At 41.4% G+C, this 25,626-nt stretch overlaps 1 protein-coding gene across 4 annotated transcripts in view; it reads right to left on the bottom strand.

The window, feature by feature from the left end:
* Positions 1-15,588: 15,588 nt before the first annotated feature.
* Positions 15,589-25,626, bottom strand: part of LOC139370755 (phosphatidate phosphatase LPIN2-like) — a 40,821-nt gene continuing 30,783 nt past the window's right edge. For all 4 annotated transcript variants that reach the window (XM_071110446.1, XM_071110445.1, XM_071110444.1 and 1 more), the window contains exons 13-19: positions 25,341-25,432; positions 24,992-25,139; positions 24,731-24,879; positions 20,222-20,308; positions 19,611-19,878; positions 18,077-18,180; positions 15,589-17,783 (exon numbers count right to left, since the gene is read on the bottom strand). In XM_071110446.1, the coding sequence (XP_070966547.1) occupies positions 17,636-17,783; positions 18,077-18,180; positions 19,611-19,878; positions 20,222-20,308; positions 24,731-24,879; positions 24,992-25,139; positions 25,341-25,432 (996 nt within the window). In that variant the 3' untranslated portion in view covers positions 15,589-17,635. The remainder of the gene's footprint in view (positions 17,784-18,076; positions 18,181-19,610; positions 19,879-20,221; positions 20,309-24,730; positions 24,880-24,991; positions 25,140-25,340; positions 25,433-25,626) is intronic.

Genomic DNA, 25,626 nt, shown 5'->3' with positions numbered 1-25,626 from the left:
GTTGGCAGGTTCTAGAATGCACAATATAAAAGCAACAAAAAAAGAGTTGTAACAACAACAGAAAAGACTAGGACAAAACATGGAAAGAGAGTAACCTCATGGAAGGAGAGTAACCTCATGGAAGGTGAGTAACCGCAAAATGAATTCAAGTAACTTTGCAAGCAATTAGGAGTGTATACAGTTGAAGTCGGAAGTTTACATACACCTTAGCCAAATACATTTAAACTCAGTTTTTCACAATTCCTGACAATTAATCCAAGTAAAAAGTCCCTGTCTTAGGTCAGTTATGATCACCACTTTATTTTAAGAATGTGAAATGTCAGAATAATAGTAGAGAGAATGATTTATTGCACATTTTATTTTTTTCATCACATTCCCAGTGGGTCAGAAGTTTACATAAACTCAATTAGTATTTGGTAATATTGCCTTTAAATAGTTTAACTTGGGTCAAACGTTTCGGGTAGCCTTCCACAAGCTTCCCACAATAAGTTGGGTGAATTTTGGCCCATTCCTCCTGACAGCTGGTGTAACTGAATCAGGTTTGTAGGCCTCCTTGCTAACAGGCGCTTTTTCAGTTCTGCCCACAAATTTTCTATAGGATTGAGGTTAGGGCTTTGTGTGTGATGGCCACTCCAATAACTTGACTTTGTTGTCCTAAAGCCATTTTGCCACAACTTTGGAAGTATGCTTGGGGTTATTGTCCATTTGGAAGACCCATTTGCAACCAAGCTTTAACTTCCTGACTAATGTCTTGAGATGTTGCTTCAATATATCTACATAATGTTCCTCCCTCATGATGCAATCTATTTTGTGAAGTGCACCAGTCCCTCCTGCAGCAAAGCACCCCAACAACATGATGCTGCCACCCTCGTGCTTCACGGTTGGGATGGTGTTCTTCGGCTTACAAGCCTCCCCCTTTTCCCTCCAAACATAGGAGGAAAAAGGGTCATTATGGCCAAACATTTCTATTTTTGTTTCATCAAACATTTCTCCAAAAAGCACGATCTTTGTCCCCATGTGCAGTTGCAAACCGTAGTCTGGCTTTTTTATGGCTTCTTCTTTGCTGATGGCATTTCAGGTTATGTTGATGTAGGACTCGTTTTACTGTGGATATAGATACTTTTGTACCTGTTTCCTCCAGCATCTTCACAAGGTCCTTTGCTGTAGTTCTGGGACTGATTTGCACTTTTCGCACCAAAGTATGTTCATCTCTAGGAGACAGAAGGTGTCTCATTCTTGGGCGGTATGACGGCTGCGTGGTCCCATGGTGTTTATACTTGCGTACTATTGTTTGTACAGATGAACGTGGTACCTTCAGGCATTTGGAAATTGCTCCCTTGGATGGATCAGACTTGTGGAGGTCTATAATTTTTTTCTGGGGTCATGGCGGATTTCTTTTGATTTTCCCATGATGTCAAGCAAAGAGGCACTGAGTTTTAAGGTAGGCCTTGAAATGCATCCACAGCTACATCTCCAATTTAGTCAAATGATGTCAATCAGCCTATCAAAGGCTTCTAAAGCCATGACATAATTGCCTGGAATTTTCCAAGCTGTTTCAAGGCACAGTCAACTTAGTGTATGTAAACGTCTGGCCCACTGGAATTGTGATACAGTGAATTATAAGTGAAATAATCTGTCTGTAAACAATAGTTGGAAAAATGTATTGTGTCATGCACAAAGTAGATGTCCTAACCGACTTGCCAAAACTATAGTTTGTTAACAAGAAATGTGTGGAGTGGTTGAAAAACAAGTTTTAATGACTCCAACCTATGTGTATGTTAACTTCCGACTTCAATTGTAGTTATTTCTTATTTTTAATTACGTTTTACACTGAGTGTAACAAAACATTAGGAACACCGGCTCTTTCCATGCCATTGACTGACCAAGTGAATCCTGGGATGCAACTTAATATTATGAAGGTGTTCTTAATGTTTTGTACACTCAGAGTAAATATTTCAATACAACTGAATGAGACCTCAATGTGTGTATCCCATGTCAGAGTATGTGTTTGGAGGGGCAAAACCTGATTTATGTGTGTTTTTACATTACTCAGGATTATTAAAGAAAGCCTACCAAGTACATCTTTAATCATTTCAGGTTAATCTAACAGAGAGAGTGGTGCTGAGGAGTATTCCTGTCTGTAATAAAGCCCTTTTGTGGGGGAAACTAATTCTGATTGGCTGGGCCTGGCTCCCCAATGGGTGGGTCTATGCCCTCCCAGGCCCACCCATGACTGCGCCAGTCATGTGAAATCCATAGATTAGGGCCTAATTTATTTATTTCAATTGGCTGATTTCCTTCTAAGAACTGTACTTCAGTAAAGTCTTTGAAATTGTTGCATGTTGCGTTTATGTTTTTGTTCAGTATATATTAGTACATCCTCTTGTAGAGTAGGCCAAATTATATTGAGTGCATGTGTCAACTCTATTCATTTGACTTGAACTAGTCTAGAAATGCAACGAATCTTACCCAAAGCATGTCATCTAGTTCTTCTGAGAGTGAGGTATAGTCTATATTTATTCATAATTAATAAAGAAAGTCAGCAATGTTTATGCTTTGGAAATCTAAAAACAATATTCCAATTGTGGATTGAGTGACTAAGCTAAACTCTGGCAACATGTCAGATGACCTCACCACAAAATGTATTGTCCCTTATCAGGCTCAAGGTCCAATATGGGTTTAGCATATGAGGGGCGTTGCAATGGGATAACACGATTAGCCTGGGTACCAGACTGTTTAGCTATCATTCCACTCCTTGTCATGCTTAAAGTTTGGCGAGACAATTCCATCAGGAGTTGGCAAGAGAGCAGAAACAGACTGGCACCCAAGCTAAGTTTAAACTCCCTGTGATCTCGCTCTCTTTCTCTCTTGACATCTGAATGCTCGGCTATGAAAAGCAACCTGACTTTTAATCCTGAGATGCTGACTTGTTGCACCCTCCATAACTCTTTGGGGGTTTAGGCTGAGTTTCTGTATAAGCACTTTGTGACATCTGCTGTTGTAAAAAGGGGTTTATAAATACATGTGATTGATTGAATAGTAATGGCATTTGGTATTTTTGTAGGCACGAACGGAGGGTAACTCTCGTTGGCCAAAGCCTATGGGGAAATTAATTGTTTTTTTGGAGGGTTTTTGGATAAAAGCTGGAAATAAGGTCTGTGGTAAACACAGGCTTAGAAGATCTTGTACATTTTGTTCTGAGGTCATCATCATCAGCTCACATCACTTTTTGAATTGTGGATCATTTATGTAATAAAAACAAGCACATAAAGGCTTCATAATTCATAAAGGTTAACTCTTTGATTTTATCTCATAGAACAAAATGTATCAGATCTCCGTACTCCTTACTTATCCAAAACCCCCATAAATTTACCCTTTAGGAATGGCCAACGAACCAGAGGTCACCTATTTCTGGCGTTTAGACAGGCTGCTCAATTCTGATATTTTTTTCACTAATTGGTCTTTTGACCAATTAGATCAGCTCGGAAAAAGATCTGATGTCATTGGTCAAAAGACCAATTTGTGGAAAAAAATATCAGAATTGGGCTGCCTGTCTAAACCCAGCCTATGCAGCATCAATTAACCAAAACAAAAGTTTGACTTACCTACAATCCTGTTGTTTGGTAGTGATGACTGAATTTATAATGCAATATTTGTTTTCTCACACGCAATGCGTAGGAATTTTTGGATTGGCAGGTGAGGAACTGTCATGTTCAGAGCACGTATTTTGAATGACAGCGCAAAAATCCCATGTAGATTGTTAGGCCTGAAGGTTAAATAGTCAAACGCAAACTGTATAAAATGTATAGTTGTCTTAAATTAGCCATAGCCTACTTCTACCAAGTGCCAGCCTGTCCATGACGATAAGAAATATTTGCCTACTTCCTGATATGTTGCACGTTACCTGGGCGTTCACATTTAGTCATAAAATCGAGAACAGTCATATTCTCTATTACTAAGTAGGCTAAATATAGAGGTCCATCACCATGAGTGAAATGCAACTGGGTCGTTCCACGAATATAGTACATTTTTGGTGTATATAAAAATATATATATACTCATTTTATCATTCTGTCAAGACCACATGGGTGAGTTTCCCTGTGGGTCCTGCTTTTTGTTACACATCAATGGGCTTATCACCACTAAAGAGAAGAATTATATCATTAATATAACATTCCTTTCTGAAAAAAAATGTCAACGCTGGCTATTCTCTCTTGGAATTGGAAAGGCCCTGCATTGTCCTATCAAACGTTCCAGCAGTCTTGATATCCTAGCAAGAAACTATATTGCTCCAATAAACACACCTGCTCCACAAGGACGCACATAGAATGCAGAACCATTTGTACAAACTGGCTGCTTAAACATCCCAAGGAGACATCCCAAGGAGCACTGTGCAAGCGATAATATTGAAATGGAAGGAGTATCAGACCACTGCAAATCTACCAAGACCTGGCCGTCCCTCTAAACTTTCAGCTCATACAAGGAGAAGACTGATCAGAGATGCAGCCAAGAGGCCCATGATCACTCTGGATGAACTGCAGAGATCTACAGCTGAGGTGGGAGACTCTGTCTATAGGACAACAATCAGTCGTATATTGTACAAATCTGGCCTTTATGGAAGAGTGGCAAGAAGAAAGCCATTTCTTAAAGATATCCATAAAAAGTGTTGTTTAAAGTTTGCCACAAGCCACCTGGGAGACACACCAAACATGTGGAAGAAGGTGCTCTGGTCAGATGAAACCAAAATTGAACTTTTTGGCAACAATGCAAAACGTTATGTTTGGCGTAAAAGCAACACAGCTGAACACACCATCCCCACTGTCAAACATGGTGGTGGCAGCATCATGGTTTGGGCCTGCTTTTCTTCAGCAGGGACAGGGAAGATGGTTAAAATTGATGGGAAGATGGATGGAGCCAAATACAGGACCATTCTGGAAGAAAACCTGATGGAGTCTGCAAAAGACCTGAGACTGGGATGGAGATTTGTCTTCCAACAAGACAATGATCCAAAACATAAAGCAAAATCTACAATGGAATGGTTCAAAAATAAACATATCCAGGTGTTAGAATGGCCAAGTCAAAGTCCAGACCTGAATCCAATCGAGAATCTGTGGAAAGAACTGAAAACTGCTGTTCACAAATGCTCTCCATCCAACCTCACTGAGCTCGAGCTGTTTTGCAAGGTGGAATGGGAAAAAAATTCAGTCTCTCGATGTGCAAAACTGATAGAGACATACCGAAAGTGACTTACAGCTGTAATCGCAGCAAAAGGTGGCGCTACAAAGTATTAACTTAAGGGGGCTGAATAATTTTGCACGCCCAATTTTTCAGTTTTTGATTTGTTAAAAAAGTTTGAAATATCCAATAAATGTCGTTCCACTTCATGATTGTGTCCCACTTGTTGTTGATTCTTCACAAAAAAATACAGTTTTATATCTTTATGTTTGAAGCCTGAAATGGGGCAAAAGGTCGCAAAGTTCAAGGGGGCCGAATACTTTCACAAGGCACTGTATGTACAACGAACACAATTGCATTTTATCAACGGCAATTTGAATGCACAGAGATACCGTTATGAGATCCTGAGGCCCATTGTCGTGCCATTCATCCGCCGCCATCACCTCATGTTTCAGCGATAATGCACAGCCCCATGTCGCAAGGATCTGTACACAATTCCTGGAAGCTGAAAATGTCCCAGTTCTTCCAAGGGCTGCAATCTCATCAGACGTGTCACTCATTGAGCATGTTTGGGATGCTCTGGATTGATGTGTACGACAGCATGTTCCAGTTTCCGCTAATTTCCAGCAACTTAGCACTAGGGTTGAATGGCGGGAACCCGGTTACCAAGATTTACCAGGATTTACTTCTCAAAACCACTCCCTTTACCCGGGATGAATAACTGCAAGAACCGTTAAATTATAATAAATTATTCATATGAACAGCATGGCGTGAAATGGAACTGTTAAATTATATTTGATGTGTAAATATGAGATCACACAGTCGTCAGGAACAGCTGGTACTCTCATTAAAGAAGAAATCTTCGTCCAGTTCGAGATGAGCAATCGCTGTTCTGATATCCAGAAGCTCTTTTCGGTCATAAGAGAGGGTAGCAGCAACATTATGTACAGAATAAGTTACAAACAATGTGAAAAAAAACACACAAAATAGCACAGTTGGTTAGGAGCCCTTAAAACGGCAGACATCCCCTCCCTCATGGTTTTCATGGGTATCATACCATTCTGTTCATTCCATTCCATCCATTCCACTCAATTCCAGCCATTATTATGAGCCGTTCTCCCCTCAGCAGCTTCCACTGTCGACCTGTCATCTGTCTCATCATGGTAACTTTTTTTTATTATGACAGGTGCAGCATAGCCTATGCTACAGTAATATAAAGACAGAATGCACATTTAATTTACCTATCTCCATCTGGTTTTCGGGGTCACCTTGTTTTTTAATTATAAAGAAAAAACATTTTTAATTACAGCTGCATAGTTATAAAACCTATTACTCAAATATCGTTGCTTTAAATCAGTGCATTTGCTAGCACTCTCTCGCAGTCTCTCTCCATCAACTAAATTCAAATTGCATCCAAAATAGATCCTGTTCTAGATTTATATATAGCCCTTTAAATATATGTCTATGCCTACCTCTTTCAGGTAATACATTCAATGCAGTATTAGCCTTATATTTAGATCATTCATGATGGTTTATGCAGAATAAGCTTCTAACTTACAGCCTCTGTCTCTTGAGCAATACCTGTGCTCTGCTGGCCTCTCCTTAAATAACGCTCCTTAGCTCTTGGAGTACCATGCAGGAAAAGCTAGACAATAATAGCTTGCTGGGCATTTCTTATACCAATAGACTATTCCAAGAAGGACCGAAGCAGTTTTTTGCTGAACGTTAAATACAGCAACCAATAAAACTCACGGGTAGTTTGAAAGAAGAGTGAACGGGCGCAATGAAGGTAGGCTATAGCAGTTATTTATTCAGACCCATAACCGCTCAATCTTCGTAAGGGAAGCGAAAGCGTTCTGCATCTGATTCTAGTCCTACATTACTCAAGGACGTCAATAGAATGATGAAGATAATGACAACGAAACCGTTGAAAGCAAGGATGGAAGGAGGCAACAGGGGAAATATTATGAAAGGTATACAGTATATGCGTCAGCCTACTAATTATACAAATATGCCCTATAATATTTCAACATGTAAATCAAATTCACTAGCCTATACTTGTAACTTTCCAGGCCGCATGTGCTGCACCAGAATCGCATGTCTCTTCCGCTTTATCATGGTTTGAACGATGTGCGTAATTCTAGTACATATAATACAGTATAATACAGTACAGCAATACAGTTCACACTCAAAAAGATTAGCTTACTGGAGCTAGTTTTATTTATTTATCCAAGAGAGCATATAGTTAGCTACATCTATGGCCTTTTACGTTATGTTTTTCTGTCGTGCTTAATGTGCATTAGCCTATATCAAATACAGTATTGTATTGTATAACGGCACTATCATTTGGACTTAGACTCATTAAATGTTAATGTAGAGCTCATAAAATGTATTTATACTGAACAAAAGTGCAAACGCAACATGCAACAAAATATTTGACTGAGTTACAGTTCTTATAAGCAAATTAGTCAATTGATATAAATTCATTAGGCCCCAATCTATGATTTTCACATGTTGAGGCAGGGGCGCAGCCATGGGTGGGCTTGTGAGGGCATAGGACCATCCACTTGGGGACCCACCCATTGCAGAGCCAGGCCCAGCCAATCAACATATGCTTTTTTTCCACACAAAAGGGCTTTATTGCAGACCGAAATACTCCTCAGTTTCATCAGCTGCTGATCTCAGACTATCCCGCAGGTGAAGAAACTGGATGTGGAGGCCCTAGGCTGGCGTGGTTACACGTGGTCTGCGGTTGTGAGGCTGGTTGGATGTACTACCAAATTCTCTAAAATGACATTGGAGGAGACAATGGTAGATAAATAAACATTAAATTCTCTGGCAACAGCTCTGGTGGACATTCTTGCTGTCAGCATGCCAATTTCACTCTCCCTCAAAACATCTGTGGCATTGTGTTGTGTGACAAAACTGCACATTTTAGTGGCCTTTTATTGTTGCCAGCACAAGGTGCACCTGTTTAATGATCATGCCGTTTAAATCAGCTTCTTGATATGTCACACCTGTCAGGTGGATGAATTATCTTGGAAAAGGACAAATGCTCACTAACAGGAATGCAAACAAATTTGCGCACAATATTTGAGAGAAATAAGCTTTTTGTGCATATGGATCATTTCTTGGATCTTTTATATCAGCTCATGAAACATGTGACCAACGCTTTACATGTTGTGTTTGTACTTTTGTTCAGTATAATATATGGCTAATCAGGCTCAGGTAGCAACCGGTTTGAATATTCATGCTAAACAAAGCTTTAATCAAAGCCAGACATATTTACAGTGTATGCTTATGTAACGGATGTGAAACGGCTAGCTAGTTAGCGGTGGTGCTCGCTAAATAGCGTTTCAATCGGTGACGTCCTGCAAGAGGAAGGCATTGATGCTATGGACTGGCCCGCCCAGTTCCCCAGACCTGAATCCAATTGAGCACATCTGGGACATGTCTCGCTCCATCTACCAACGCACGTTGCACCACAGACTGTCCAGGAGTTGGCGGATGCTTTAGTCCAGGTCTGGGAGGAGATCCCTCAGGAGACCATCCGCCACCTCATCAGGAGCATGCCCAGGTGTTGTAGGGAGGTCATACAGGCACTTGGAGGCCACACACACTACTGAGCCTCATTTTGACTTGTTTTAAGGACATTACATCAAAGTTGGATCAGACTGTAGTGTGGTTTTCCACTTTAATTTTGAGTGCGACTCCAAATCCAGACCACCATGGGTTGATAAATTTGATTTCCATATTTCATTCGTTCAGATCTAGGATGTGTTATTTTAGTGTTCCCTTTATTTTTTGGAGCAGTGTATTTCTCTCAAGACATGCCTCCAGTGTTTTATAGTTGCATTCTTCCTTCCCATTCTTGTATCCATCCTGCAGCCCTCCTGCCAAAGATATGTCATGTAGTGTGACTAAGGCATTCAGATAGTAAAGTTATCCTTTTTCAGCTCTTTGTCAGTTGATATTCAAATATTGCAAAAAATATGAGCACATTCAAGTTCTTTCCAAAGTTTACTGAAGTGGCCAGCTTGCTGTAGACAATGACAGGCCTCCTGGGCCATATACAGCGTTCCTCACTGAGTTCCCTGAATTCCTATCGGACCTTGTAGTCATAGCAGATAATATTCTAATATTTGGTGACTTTAATATTCACATGGAAAAGTCCACAGACCCACTCCAAAAGGCTTTCGGAGCCATCATCGACTCAGTGGGTTTTGTCCAACATGTCTCTGGACCCACTCACTGTCAGTCATACGCTGGACCTAGTTTTGTCCCATGGAATAAATGTTGTGGATCTTAATGTTTTTCCTCATAATCCTGGACTATCAGACCACCATTTTATTACGTTTGCAATTGCAACAAATAATCTGCTCAGACCCCAACCAAGGATCATCAAAAGTCGTGCTATAAATTCACAGACAACACAAAGATTCCTTGATGTCCTTCCAGATTCCCTCTGTCTACCCAAGGACGCCAGAGGACAAAAATCAGTTAACCACCTAACTGAGGAACTCAATTTAACCTTGCGCAATACCCTAGATGCAGTTGCACCCCTAAAAACTAAAAACATTTCTCATAAGAAACTAGCTCCCTGGTACACAGAAAATACCCGAGCTCTGAAGCAAGCTTCCAGAAAATTGGAACGGAAATGGTGCCACACCAAACTGGAAATCTTCCAACTAGCTTGGAAAGATAGTACTGTGCAGTACCGAAGAGCCCTTACTGCTGCTCGATCATCTTATTCTTCTAACTTAATTGAGGAAAATAAGAACAATCCGAAATTCCTTTTTGATACTGTCGCAAAGCTAACTAAAACGCAGCATTCCCCAAGAGAGGATGCCTTTCACTTTAGCAGTGATAAATTCATGAACTTCTTTGAGGAAAAGATTATGATTATTAGAAAGCAAATTACAGACTCCTCCTTAAATCTGCGTATTCCTTCAAAGCTCAGTTGTCCTGAGTCTCCACAACTTTGCCAGGACCTAGGATCAAGAGAGACGCTCAAGTGTTTTAGTACTATATCTCTTGACACAATGATGAAAATAATCATGGCCTCTAAACCTTCAAGCTGCATATTGGACCCTATTCCAACTAAACTACTGAAAGAGCTGCTTCCTGTGCTTGGCCCTCCTATGTTGAACATAATAAACGGCTCTCTATCCACCGGATGTGTACCAAACTCACTAAAAGTGGCAGTAATAAAGCCTCTCTTGAAAAAGCCAAACCTTGACCCAGAAAATATAAAAAACTATCGGCCTATATCGAATCTTCCATTCCTCTCAAAATTTTTAGAAAAGGCTGTTGCGCAACAACTCACTGCCTTCCTGAAGACAAACAATGTATACGAAATGCTTCAGTCTGGTTTTAGACCCCATCATAGCACTGAGACGGCACTTGTGAAGGTGGTAAATTACATTTTAATGGCATCGGACCGAGGCTCTGCATCTGTCCTCGTGCTCCTAGACCTTAGTGCTGCTTTTGATACCATCGATCACCACATTCTTTTGGAGAGATTGGAAACCCAAATTGGTCTACACGGACAAGTTCTGGCCTGGTTTACATCTTATCTGTCGGAAAGATATCAGTTTGTCTCTGTGAATGGTTTGTCCTCTGACAAATCAACTGTAAATTTTGGTGTTCCTCAAGGTTCCGTTTTAGGACCACTATTGTTTTCACTATATATTTTACCTCTTGGGGATGTTATTCGAAAACATAATGTTAACTTTCACTGCTATGCGGATGACACACAGCTGTACATTTCAATGAAACATGGTGAAGCCCCAAAATTGCCCTTGCTAGAAGCATGTGTTTCAGACATAAGGAAGTGGATGACTGCAAACTTTCTACTTTTAAACTCGAACAAAACAGAGATGCTTGTTCTAGGTCCCAAGAAACAAAGAAATCTTCTGTTGAATCTGACAATTAATCTTAATGGCTGTACAGTCGTCTCAAATAAAACTGTGAAGGACCTCGGCGTTACTCTGGACCCTGATCTCTCTTTTGAAGAACATATCCAGACCATTTCAAGGACAGCTTTTTTCCATCTACGTAACATTGCAAAAATCAGAAACTTTCTGTCCAAAAATGATGCAGAAAAATTAACCCATGCTTTTGTCACTTCTAGGTTAGACTACTGCAATGCTCTACTTTCCGGCTCCCCGGATAAAGCACTAAATAAACTTCAGTTAGTGCTAAATACGGCTGCTAGAATCCTGACTAGAACCAAAAAATTTGATCATATTACTCCAGTGCTAGCCTCTCTACACTGGCTTCCTGTCAAAGCAAGGGCTGATTTCAAGGTTTTACTGCTAACCTACAAAGCATTACATGACCTCGCTCCTACCTATCTCTCTGATTTGGGCCTGCCGTACATACCTACACGTACGCTACGGTCACAAGACGCAGGCCTCCTAATTGTCCCTAGAATTTCTAAGCAAACAGCTGGAGGCAGGGCTTTCTCCTATAGAGCTCCATTTTTATGGAACGGTCTGCCTACCCATGTCAGAGACGCAAACTCGGTCTCAACCTTCAAGTCTCTACTGAAGACTCATCTCTTCAGTGGGTCATATGATTGAGTGTAGTCTGGCCCAGGAGTGGGAAGGTGAACGGAAAGGCTCTGGAGCAACGAACCGCCCTTGCTGTCTCTGCCTGGCCGGTTCCCCTCTTTCCACTGGGATTCTCTGCCTCTAACCCTATTACAGGGGCTGAGTCACTGGCTTACTGGGGCTCTCTCATGCCGTCCCTGGAGGGGGTGCGTCACCTGAGTGGGTTGATTCACTGGTGTGGTCATCCTGTCTGGGTTGGCTCCCCCCCTTGGGTTGTGCCGTGGCGGAGGTCTTTGTGGGCTATACTCAGCCTTGTCTCAGGATGGTAAGTTGGTGGTTGAAGATATCCCTCTAGTGGTGTGGGGGCTGTGCTTTGGCAAAGTGGGTGGGGTTATATCCTTCCTGTTTGGCCCTGTCCGGGGGTGTCCTCGGATGGGGCCACAGTGTCTCCTGACCCATCCTGTCTCAGCCTCCAGTATTTATGCTGCAGTAGTTTACGTGTCGGGGGGCTAGGGTCAGTTTGTTATATCTGGAGTACTTCTCCTGTCCTATTCGGTGTCCTGTGTGAATCTAAGTGTGCGTTCTCTAATTCTCTCCTTCTCTCTTTCTTTCTCTCTCTCGGAGGACCTGAGCCCTAGGACCATGCCCCAGGACTACCTGACATGATGACTCCTTGCTGTCCCCAGTCCACCTGGCCGTGCTGCTGCTCCAGTTTCAACTGTTCTGCCTTATTATTATTTGACCATGCTGGTCATTTATGAACATTTGAACATCTTGGCCATGTTCTGTTATAATCTCCACCCGGCACAGCCAGAAGAGGACTGGCCACCCCACATAGCCTGGTTCCTCTCTAGGTTTCTTCCTAGGTTTTGGCCTTTCTAGAGAGTTTTTCCTAGCCACCGTGCTTCTACACCTGCATTGCTTGCTGTTTGGGGTTTTAGGCTGGGTTTCTGTACAGCACTTTGAGATATCAGCTGATGTACGAAGGGCTATATAAATACATTTGATTTGATTTGATTTGACAATTGAGCGATTTTGACCCATTCACCTAAGATTAAGTATGCTGTCATTATAATATTGGTATAAGCTTAAAAGTGGTTAATTTTCCATTTTTGGGGAAGATTGGTGAGTCTAACATGAAATCTCAACTCTAGCACTAACCTGAGTTTTGTCTAAATGCTGTTTCAAGCCATTTGATTATGGGTTTTAGTACTGTAATATTTCACTAGTGTACCTTCCATCAGGGTGCAGGACAGTCTTTGCTAGTGAAAACTAAGAGGAGCCTAGCTTTGTTTCTGCCGCCGGAAGGCTACTGAGTGAGAACAGCTGCATTCTGGTCTACTAGGCCCTGTGCACCACCAACTCCCCTGAAATACTACCACCATACCCTACTCCCAATTCAGTAGTTGTCATCAGTGAGGTGTAGTGAATTTGTCCTCCATGACTAGGAAAAGCCCAGAAGATCCTACATGCACCAGGAGTGTTCATTACAGAAAACATTTAAGAACCAAAACAGAGAAAAACAATAGTTTATATTGGACAAATTCAGGTAGGTCCCTTCCCATTTCGTTCCGCTTGCTTCCGTTTAATAAACGTTTTGCAACAGACGCGGTATAATGAACACACTCCTGATTTGTATCTTAATATTGTGTTCATTGTTTTCACATCCCTTTAAATAAAGAAAGTTTAAGACCATACAATTAGGAGTAAAATTACTATGCATGTGTGGGCTACTATAAGGACAGACAGTTTTAAAAATATGGCTCAGTTGATACAAGAAAGACTTATATGACAAAGGACAACTTGCTTATTTTACCATTCATTTTGGCCCAGTCAACCCCTTGCCTTCCCACTGCATATTGTCAGTGTGCTGCTGTAACTCAAAATTAAGGTTTGTAGCTTTTCTCCCTCTACGGTGATTTCACCTTCAAACAAGTTGTTTGAGGGTAACCGCTAAGCGAAACGATCTTAATGCTTTCCCGTTGTAAACATTAGTGGTGTCCAGTCACAAGTGTTTCAGAAGTCTCCCATGCAACTATTCAGTAGTAGTTCCTTGTTGTTCTAGTTTTGTTATCATAAACACAGTTATACAAATTAAGGTATAAACCATAATCAAGGGGTATATAGCGTTTGGGAAGAAAAAAATAACTTTTTGCAAACAGTGGCTTGAACTACTTGCACAATAACACAATTTGGACTGATGCCCAGATATCACTGATGTTACATGACCTGATGGGCAGCAAAATTGCATCCCTCCTCTCCTGGGTCCTTCCAAAAGTTAGTCTGTATTGCCCTCTTTGTGACTCATGTATAGGGTCCCGTCTTTTGAAGAATTATGTCACATGACCTGGATTTTAAACAATTTTAAGCCTTTTCCAGAAATGAGAATTAGACCAAAAATGAAAGCAATTGTATGGTGCTGGACTGTCTGACGTAAAAAGAAACGTGACAGCTTAATGAAGAAGGTAGACTCAGCGGTATGATGTAGAAAGTAAACAGCTGAGTGGGTCAATTTCCGCAACTACTAAGAGCTTTTACACGAGGCTCAACTCTTTTGGTCTTTTATCTACCATTCACATGCGCATATACTGTGTGTGAGTGTAGTCTTGCATCTCGCTTGTCCAAACTTCTGTGCCGCTGTTCGTGCAACATCACTTTGCTGAGCCTAAACTACCGTTCAAAAGTTTGGGGTTCACTTAGAAATGTCCTTGTTTTTGAAAGAAAAGCAAACATTTTTGTCCATAAAAAATATCAAATTGATCAGAAACAGTGTAGACATGGTTAATGTTGTAAATTACTTTTGTAGCTGGAACGGCTAATTTGTAACGGAATATCTACATAGGCATACAGAGGCCCATTATCAACAACCATCATTCCTGTGTTCCAATGGCACGTTGTGTTAGCTAATTACAAGCAAACATATTGATAAAAGTTACCTTGTCCGAGAGAGATTTGCAAGGTTATCAAAACATCACACCAGGGTAATCCTACACGAAACACAGACTTTATATGAAGTAGTTAAAAAAACACCATACTGAACCGTGAAAAAACGATTGGAACCACATTCGGATTTTACGGCTAGGTTTTATGGAATTATAATTTATACGGTTGTACGAAGGTATTCCTAATGTTTTGTACACTCGGTGTATGACATTTTATTTTGAATTGAATATATCTTACGGAGTTGTTGACAAAGTACAGAGCAGTAAATAGACATGTATTTGTAGGATTTATCTGGACCCCAGGAAGAGTAGCTGCTGCATATGCAGTAGCTAATGGGGATCCTAATAAACTAATCAACTCGTCATTTACACGTTTGAGAATGTGCTTAGAACTACAGATTCATCTTTCATGTTCACAACTAATCAGTTACACACTTGCAAATGATGTTAACTACAAAACTATTCTGTACACTCAAATCATTGTCAATGATTTAACTTGATAAACAACACTCAAATATCCATTTCTTAGATTCTTCCCAGACCTCAAAAGAATAAACAAAAATCTAATTTCCAACTCTGTTGACTGCCTCATTTATGGTTCAATATTAGGTCTACTATTAGCCTACTTGCATAGTAGAATTTGGGTTAGCCTGACTGTGAAAGACCAAGATTGTGACAGACTAAGATTGATGATTTTAGGTCATTGAGAGTACATGGCACTGTTTGTCATAGAATTTTTCACACAGGGCGTGTTTCCTTCGCTTGGCGGGACGCTTAGGATAAAAAAATTAAAAAAATAAAATGTTGAGTGTACCCACTTCCAGGCACCACGACACCTCTGTTGCAGTAGGCTACTTTTTAAAAACGGCAAAGCACGTTCCAACCCAACTCAGACAAAATAAGACAAAAAGAAACATGGTGTTTTACAGTATTTCCTTTATATTAAGATAATTTGATAAAAACTTACAGCAACGACAGGGCTTTTCGGGTCCAATGCAATTTCTCTAGTCTCCACACAGAGCCCATGGTATTACTTTGGATGACATTAAACAATATATTTAGAAATATCAATACATATAAAAAGCTTATGAATCATATAAACAAGAAGGCACCGTGTCAAACCAGACCATGGCCATTTCAATTCTCCAACCGGTTCTATTTACTCAACCCTGGAATGTGTCCGATTCTGAACCACCCGATTCACGTATGGCCTAGTATAAAACCGCATCGAAACCATATATAAATATCTATATGGCTCAGCTCGAAAACATGAAGTGTAGTAACCTTAAAGAGAGTGGTGTGATCCGAGCCTACTGTTAACTAGTAGCAACACACATTCTGCTAAGATCTCGCCCATAACGCACCTCTGCGTGACAAAAGCTAATGAGGGGCAATAGCTTTAACCCAGACTTTAGAATCAACCCCTAACATACTATGCCATTGCACCTGTCCTGAAACAACCCCTAGCCCCTACTCCCTCGTCTCTTGTGTAAAGCTGAAACACTTTTTCCAGGGTGCAAGAAGCCTGATGCACCACCCTGACCACTGCGGGGGCAGGGGCTAGGCATTGCTTCTGGTTGGGTCCCGTTTCTGGTTGGGGCCTGTGTGTATCCAACTGCTACCAAATCCTTGATGCAAGAGCTCCAAAATACATAGCAAAGTCAACTATAAACTATATCAAAAAGCTTGCTTCCAGTCAAAAGCAGCAGTTCAAGTCATTTTGGTCTCAGACGGACGGGCTTACTCATCACGCTAGGCTACAACTCAGCACATTGTCTCCGCTACAATATACTCTTTGGGGTCAACATGCACACACACTTCTATTGCTTTTTTAGAGTTTTTACACTAATCTCATTTTAGCACTGTAAAAAGAAAATGGTTTTGTCCTTTACTCATCTAATGTAAAACTCAAAGTACGGTTACTTGGTCATGCTGACATTCAATGTTCCACCATCACATGGGAAGAGTGTCCTGCAGTCGATCATTATAGTCAATGGACTACTTTTAAAGTACAGAAAAAAAAGGGAGGAATTTGGGTGAACTATCCCTTTAAAGCAGACTACTGAGTCGTCACTGCAATGGACTACAGCGAGTACAGGCAAAGAGAAAGATGGACAATTCCAGATCAGTCCCACTAGAACACAAAGCATAAATACTCACGTTGTTTGGCATTGTTTTTTGGGGGGCTTTGTTTTCAAATCAAGCTGAAGGCTTACTTACCTTTTCTACGCTAAAAAGCGGTTTTGCGCTCAATGGTACAATGAGCTAATAAATATGTTTTTCAAAACAATATATAGGATGGAATTGTATGCATACACCAAATTAAGTAGAAAGTTCAGGCAAAAAAGTGATAAAACAAACTTAAAACTAAGGGTATTTTTGTCCAGTTGCGTCCAGTACGTGGATGTTATAAATTGTATTGTATACTAGTATGCAGTTTTGCTAACTGTGTTTTAAAATGGCAAAGCTCTTTTTGGAACTCTTGAGACGCACAAATGTACCTTGCTCCAGTATCGTTTGGATAATGGCAATATGGCACGGCCAATGCAGTGACTTTTTGCAATCAATATTCCACAATATGAAGCATACAGTGTTGCGTAAAATGAACAGTCATCAATGCATATTTGGTCTCAATTTGGCTCTGTGCATGTCTGTGTGTGTTTGTGTGTGTGTGTGTGTGTCTCCCAGTAATTTTTTGAAATCCATACACTTTAGCTTTATCTTCTCTATTGCATTAGATTAATGACACAGGAGAATATAGAGTATATTAAATGAGAACCTTTCACATCTAGAATATTCCAGGCAATGAACACTTAGTAAAGCCATTTATGAATTCAGAAACGGATCGACAGAGAGAGAGAGAGAGAGAAGGAAAAGGAGCAAAGGGGAGGAAAGAAGTGAGTGTGTGCATGCGCACTAGTGTCTAGTCCAGAGACGACTTGTCCAGTGGTGTGTGTGTGTGTCTCTAGTCCAGAGAGGACATGTCCAGTGGTGGTAGGGGCTCTCTCCAGTAGGAGAAGTGGCTGTACTCAGGGCAGTGGAAGGAGGATGAAGTCCCATCCTTGGAGATCTCAGGGAAGAAGTGCTCCACCAGCTCACCGAGGTGTGTGTACCTGTGACACACACACACAGAGCATAATGTGCTGGAGCTATCGCAGCTCTATGGATTCAGTTTTACTTATAATGAGTCAACTGATACTTTATATTCAGCGAATTGGAACCGACATGACACAGCATGCTCTAAACCAGAACATGCAGTTATTATGAGCAATCTTTTTTTAAAGAATGTAATTAAATTGGGACTGGGAAAATTGTACTGCATGTGTCGAGTGTGCACTTATCCAAAGTGCACTTATGAGGAGTTGACTGACCACGGTCACTCTTCTCGGTTGGGTGGTACACTTACGATGACTTGTTCCCTTTGGTCTTCTCTTGAATGAGCTCTCCTTTGGGGTTCACAGTGAAGATCCTGGTGTCAGGGACACCCACCTTCTTATAGGCATAGGCATCCTGAAATAACAACACTCAACTCAAACTTTATCTCAAATATATTAGAAACACCTCAATCCATCACCCAGGGAATGGATTTAGAAACATAGGTCAAACAAATAGAAAATGAGTCAGAGGTGTGTGTCCCCCCGAACTGACACACAGTAAGCAGCTAATATCAACCAGGGTTTGACATTAAAAAAAAAGAAAGTTTGAGTTTTTACTTGTCCGAAAGATCAAGTCACTTTACCAAAAATAGAAAAATGGTCTGTAACACCATGGGCCAAAAAAAGTGACTGACAATTGTGTTGTATGTTGAAAGGAACCCCTAAATAAAAAAATAAACAAATAATTTATTATTATTATTGCCATACAGAGAATCAGACAAAAATTGCATTCAAGTCTGTCTCAAAATACAACACTGCCACTTTAAGACAAACCTTTCACAGATGTCTCTCAATTCAGGTTTTAGGGGAGATCTATTGATAGCATGGGAGCCATTTGTCAATTAGGCTATTCTAAGAACATTCTATAACGTTGTCAAAATTACATGGCCAATATCGAATTGAGGGGAATCCATGTTTTCCAACGCTGTCAGATGTTTTTCTCAACTCCCGATATTGAGCACTTGAGAGACTGTTTTACAACCGAAGTAGGCTATGTTGCATTGGTTTTATGAACGCACCCGTTCAGCTGCGTGTGCCATTTGCGGTTATTCACAAGTGCTTTTTTTTAGGGCATAGGACATAATGACATTAACACAAGCAAATAGCTGAACAGCCAACTACCCAAATACATTTGCCAGACTACACGATATGTTTTGAATTGGCCATCTAGTTCGTCTGTTGTGTGTTATTATTTCATAGGCTAACTACTGCTGAAATGTCCCCAGCTCTCCTCCAGCAACAGCCCCCTTGCACTGGCACACGCGCGATACAATAATTATACTCCAATGCACTCTGCAGAGAATAAGAGAACGGTGTTCAATTGATCGGAGTGATTGTTTGATATTGTAATTTTTTAAAACTTGTTGGACAAGCAGAATATAGATTTAAGTTGTCCGAATTTTGTATATATATTTTTTTACTTGTCCCGGAAAAGCAGTAATGTCGAGCCCTGTCAACATACTAGGCTCACCAATACTGACAATGCATGGTCTAACGTGCACGTTGTTTCCCGCCATTGGTTCATTTTGGTACAGCCCATCCCCTTATTTGCCTATCAGCTGATTACCAGCTGTGGTCAAAGACACGTGGGTCTGGAAAGATGATTCTCTTCCTTAATAGTGAATTCGTACAAGATAAAAAAGCCAAAATGAGTATGACATCCTGGCATTTAAAGCACACAACATTTTCACAATTTGAAATACTATAAAACTCCCTAATTTCTCAGAGGACGCAAGTTGGGGAACGGGACAAGGCCTGTGTTAGTACTGTACGTGTGTGGCTTACATTGGTCCTGTTACCGAAGGCTGCGTAGAAGGGCTGCCTCTGGGGGTTGAACAGATCTCGGATGTCGGTAAGGCAGGCGACCTTAAACACCTCAGGCTTTTTCTCCACCACCTCTCTGTGCAGGGCAGAGAAGAAACTGCTGGGGGCCAGCAGCACAGGGCCCTTGGGGAGGACGGTGCCTTTGTCGTTCACCCACTGCAGGTAGCCCTTGGTGATATCGGCCATGCCGATGGCCCGCGCCGAACAGTACAGGAACTTGTAGCCGTTCCTAGGAGGGAGAGAGAAAGAGTGAGAAAGAGCAAGGGGAGAGAGAGTGCAGGAGAGAAATATAGAATAATCTTGTCAGTTATCAACAGCTTCTAATGAGAAGCTCAGCATTGCATATTCAGACCAGGATGTGTCACAATGTCACCCCTTTTGGGCACATACAAGTGTTTCGGCACCAATGCGTGCACAGTAAAAGTTAAATGGAGGGGATCATGAGGCTGCTTCATGTTCATTATGTATCAAACAGAAGACATGTCCAATAAGAAATGCTCATTCTCGTCTCAAAAAGTTTTGCTGCAGTGTGCCCTACTGAACATGACCCTGGTGTGAGCGTAGGCACTTACTGGTGGATTTTGTGGTAGAGTCGGGCGATGCCCTGGTGCGTCCAGTCTTTCCCCAGCTGAGGTAGGATATGCCCAAGCGCATCAGACCTATGACGAGTAAGGAGAGAGTAAGTACATCACTGAACACACACATATACACTGGGGTTCGAAATTATTGACACCTTGTTAAAGATGAGCAAAAATGACCATATAAAATAAATATATTGTATACTAAAAAAAAAGTGGAAAATTATAGTATTTTATACTAATCCAATTGCTCATCATTAAGGATCATCCTGAATGAATTGTGAAAAATGTACGTTATATTTTTGTCATTTAGCAGACGCTCTTATCCAGAAGCAATTAGGGTTAAGTGCCTTGCTCAAGGGAATAAAGATATTTCACCTCGTCGACTTGGGGATTCAAACCAACAACCTTGCGATTACTGGGCCAACGCTCTTAACCGCTAGTACGACCTTTAAACAGGTTAACATTCACAAGGCTGCAGGACTAGTACACTGAGCATGACCAGCTGGCAAGTGTCTTCACTTATATTTTCAACCTCTCTGACCCAGTCAGTAATACCTACAAGTTTCAAGCAGACCACCATAGTTGCTGTGCCCAAGAACGCCAAGGTAACCTGTCTAAATGACTATCGCTCAATAGCACTCACATCTGTAGCCATGAAATGCTTTGAAAGGCTGGTCATGGCTCACATCAACACCATTATCCCAGAAACCCTGGACCCACTCCAATTTGCAAATCGCCCAAACAGATCAATAGATGATGCAAACTCTATTGCATGCCACACTGCCCTTCCCCACCTGGCCAAAAGGAACACCTATGTGAGAATGCTGTTCATAGACTACAGCTCAGCGTTCACCACCATAGTGCCCTCAAATCTCATGACTAAGCTAAGGACCCTGGGACAAAACACCTCCCTCTGCAACTGGATCCTGGACTTCCTGACGGGCCTATAGGGAGGTGGTGGTCAGAGACCTGGCAGTGTGGTGCCAGGACAACAACCACTCTCTCAATGTGGGCAAGACAAAGAAGCTTAATGTGGACTACAGGAAAGGGAGGGCCAAACACGCCCCTATTCACACTAATGGGGCTGTAGTGGAGCAAGTCGAGAGCTTCAAGTTCCTTGGTGTCCACAAAGCTAAAGGACCTATCATGATCCAAACTCACCAGCACAGTCGTGAATAGGGCACGACAACACCTCTTCCCCCTCAGGAGATATATATCTATCTCATATATAGATATATAAATACACACAAAAGTAAGTGGACACCCCTTAAAATGAGTTGATTTGGCTATTTCAGCCACACCGTTGCTGACGGGTGTATAAAAATCGAGCACACAGCCATGCAATCTCCATAGACAAACAGACATTGGCAGTAGAATGGCCTAACTGAAGAGCTCAGTGACTTTTAACATGCCACCGTCATAATGATGCCACCTTTCCAACAAGTCAGTTTGTCAAATGTCTGCCCTGCTAGAGCTGCCTGTAAGTGCTGTTATTGTGAAGTGGAAAACACAGCTCAGCCACGAAGTGGTACACCACACAAGCTCACAGAACGGGACCGCCGAGTGCTGAAGTGCGTAGCACGTAAAACTCGCCTGTCCTCAGTTGTAACACTCACTATAAAGTTCCAAACTGCCTTTGGAAGCAACATCAGCACAATAATTGTTATTTGGGAGCTTCATGAAATGGGTTTCCATGGCCGAGCAGCCGCACACAAGCCTAAGATGACCATGTGCAATGCCAAGCGTCGTCTGGAGTGGTGTAAAGCTCGCTGCCATTGGACTCGGGAGCAGTGGAAACAAGTTCTTTGGAGTGATAAATCACGGTTCCCATCTGGCAGTTAGACGGACGAATCTGGAGAATGCTACCTGTCCCAATGCATAGTGCCAACCGTAAAGTTTGGTGGAGGAGGAATAATGGTCCGGGCTAGGCTTCTTAGTTCCAATAAAGGGAAATCTTCACACTAGAGCATATAATTCAATTTTAGACAATTCTGTGCTTCCAACTTTGTGGCAACAGTTTGAGAAAGGCCCTTTCACTGTTTCAGCATGACAAAGCGAGGTCCATACAGAAATGGTCTGTCAAGATTGGTGTGGAAGAACTTGACTGGCCTGCACAGAGCCCTGACCTCAACCCCACCGAACACCTTTGGGATGAATTGGAACACCGACTGTGAGCCAGGCATAATTGCCCAACATCAGTGCCCTCACTAACGCTTGTGGCTGAATGGAAGCAAGTCCCCACAGCAATGTTCTACTTCTAACATCTAGTAGAAAGCCTTCCTAGAAGAGTGGAGGCTGTTATAGCAGCAAAGGGGGGGACCAACTCCATATTAATGCCCATGATTTTGGAATGAGATATTCGAGGAGCAGGTGTCCACATGTTTTTGGTCATGTAGTGTACTTATACTATAACACACAAACTCATCATCACATACACAGCTGCTACAGTCTATTTATCCATCCTGTTGCCTAGTCACTTTACCCCTATGTACACTACCGTTCAAAAGTTTGGGGTCACTTAGAAATGTCCTTGTTTTTGAAAGAAAAGCACATTTCTTTGTCCATTAAAATAACATGAAATTGATCAGAAATACAGTGTAGACATTGTTAATGTTGTAAATGACTAATTGTAGCTGGAAATTTCTAAGTGAGCCCAAACTTTTGAACGGTAGTGTACATACCTACCTCAATTTTGTCATACCCCTGCACATCGACTTGGTACCCCATGTATGTATAGCAAAGCTATCATTGCATATTTATTCCTTGTGTTACAATTTTTTTCTTCCTATTATTATTATTATTATAATAATAATAATAAATTGTATTAGTTATTCTTTATTGTCGGAAAGGTAAGCATTTCAATGTTAGTCTAGACCTGTTACCATTTAGAAAGTTAGAAGATCAAAGATCCTACCCCCAAGACATGCTAACTCCCACCATTACCAATAACAGGGGAAGATAGCATGTCTTGGGGGTAGGATCTTTAACTTTCTCACTCATCATTATTCACAATTTATTGAGGATTATCCGAAATCATGGTAGCATCCACAATGTAGAAGTGTTTAGAAACATATATTCTTATTTACAATAACAGTGACTCCAAAATGACACAACTCATTAATAGCATTAATTTCTATTGGGTACAAAATACTCCAAAACACAGCCAAAAGAAACTGGAAATGCATCCAACAAGTTTGTAGTCACAAGCTTGATGTGTTCATTGCGTGCTAGGAAAATGGGACCAAATATTAAACTTTTGACTCTTATTTTTTTTAATTTTACCCCCTTTTTCGTGGTATCAAATTGTTAGTAGTTACTATCTAGTCTCATCACTACAACTCCCATACGGGCTCGGGAGAGACGAAAGTCGAAAGCCATGCGTCCTCCGAAACACAAACCAACCAAGCTGCACTGATTCTTAACACAGCGCGCATCCAACCTGGAAGCCAGCTGCACCAATGTGTCGGAGGAAACACCAGACACCTAGCGACCTGGTCAGCGTGCACTGCACCCGGCCCGCCACAGGAGTCTCTAGTGCGGAATGAGACAAGGATATCCCAAATACTTTGGTTCCCTAAAATGGGGGGCTATGTACAGAAAGTCCTGTAATTTCTAAACGGTTGACCTGATATGGATGAAAATACCCTCAAATTAAAGCTGACAGAGAGCACTTTGTATCATTTCAAATGTGCTGGAGTACAGAGGCAAAACAACAAGTTGGTTTTTGGGGGTATATGTACTTTTCCTCCACTACATTACAAAAGAAAATATATACTTTTTACTCCCATACATTTTCACTGACACCCAAAAGTACTTGTTACATTTCGAATGCTCAGGCAGGACATCAATATGGTCCAATTCACACACCTATCAATATAACGCGTTGTCATCCCTTCTGCCTCTGATCTGGCGAATCACTAAAACACAAATACTGCGTTTAAGTTATGTCAGTGCTGGAGTGTGCCCCTAGCTGTCCGCCGTAAATAAAACATTTAAATTGTGCTATCTGGTTTGCTTAATATAAGGAATTTAATGTATAGCATTTACTTTTTAAGCATGACAATTCAATAATTTCCCCACCACTGTACTTGAGTGCATTTAAAACCAGATACTTTTAAAAATGTACTCAAGTATTTTACTGGCTGACTTGAGTCATACTAGCTCACTTGAGTCATTTTATACTTTATCAGAATCTTTAGGAGTTTCAATATTTTTGACCGCTACCTTGCCTGAGAACAGTTTGTTTTAATTGTTAAAACAAAACCTCTTTCTCTGAGCAATTGATTAGAATAAAATACATTTCCCAATTCTTTTGGAGCATACAATATAGATCAGTTAATTATTTATTTTATACAGTCATTACTGTTCATCTTTATCATGGGTGTTAATAATTTCAGACCCCACTGTATTTGGGTACACACGCACATCATACTGTGCTCCGATCGTGATAAACCACCCCTAAAGGCATTCAGTAGTACTTGGAGAAAACATTCTGCTCACTTGGTGATGGTGCCGTCGATGTCTGAGATGACAACGCGGTCGTCCCAGTTCCACAGGTAGATGGCAGCCTCGCAGCGACAGGTGCCCTGGTACTGAGTGGTCACGCTGAACACAACCTTGTTGGCCCCTTCCCGTAGGTTCAACCGCTCCTGGCCACAACACAATCACGAGGTTAAGATGGCTTACTGAGGGGGCAGGGAAATTACCACATGGTCGGGATCATGAGGTAGTGGTCGTGTGTGTGTGTCACTGGTGACGTACTATCTGATCGGAAGTGAGGCGTAGGGACTTCCGGTACATCTGGCTGAAACACTGGGCGGTGGTCATGGTCTCGGAGGTCTCTGATGATAGGCTGCCATCTCGGCCCAGGCCCGCCTCCTCGTCGCTTGTCAGGTCATCGAGAGTGGCCCTGGACAGTCACACATACAGTCACACTATTTTAGCACGCGGTCTTATTTCTCACTATATGGTAGATAGCTAATGGAATAGACAAGCAATTCTGCTAAAAGAAACCACAAAAGGCCAAATTCAAATTTTTCATGGAACTCTTTTAGGCAAAACGTGCATTTGAGTTACGCATGGGGAACAATGTGCGCCTGTGATCACTCACAGTATCGTTGTTGAGTGACCGGAAACAGAGGCTGAGGCTTCTTCAGTCTCTGCTTGTGCCTTCTCTTGATCCTGCTTGGAATTCTCTCCAGGCTGTAGTAAAAATATTGTTATAAATTAAAAGCTAAGCAGCGGTTTACCCATTATCCTTCAATAAGAAGACATTCCAATCCAACTAAAATGTCAAATTAATTGTGTGCTGGTGCTAGACTGGGACAAACTGCATGTGCGACGGCTGGGGGTCCCCAGAAGTCCTGGGTCGTGTTCATTAGGCCATAACATTTTGC

This window comes from Oncorhynchus clarkii, chromosome 17 (assembly GCF_045791955.1).
Source record: "Oncorhynchus clarkii lewisi isolate Uvic-CL-2024 chromosome 17, UVic_Ocla_1.0, whole genome shotgun sequence".
In the NCBI taxonomy this organism is placed as follows: domain Eukaryota; kingdom Metazoa; phylum Chordata; class Actinopteri; order Salmoniformes; family Salmonidae; genus Oncorhynchus; species Oncorhynchus clarkii.
Note: the sequence above shows the minus strand (reverse complement) of the source record. Positions and strands in the feature narration are given on the sequence as shown.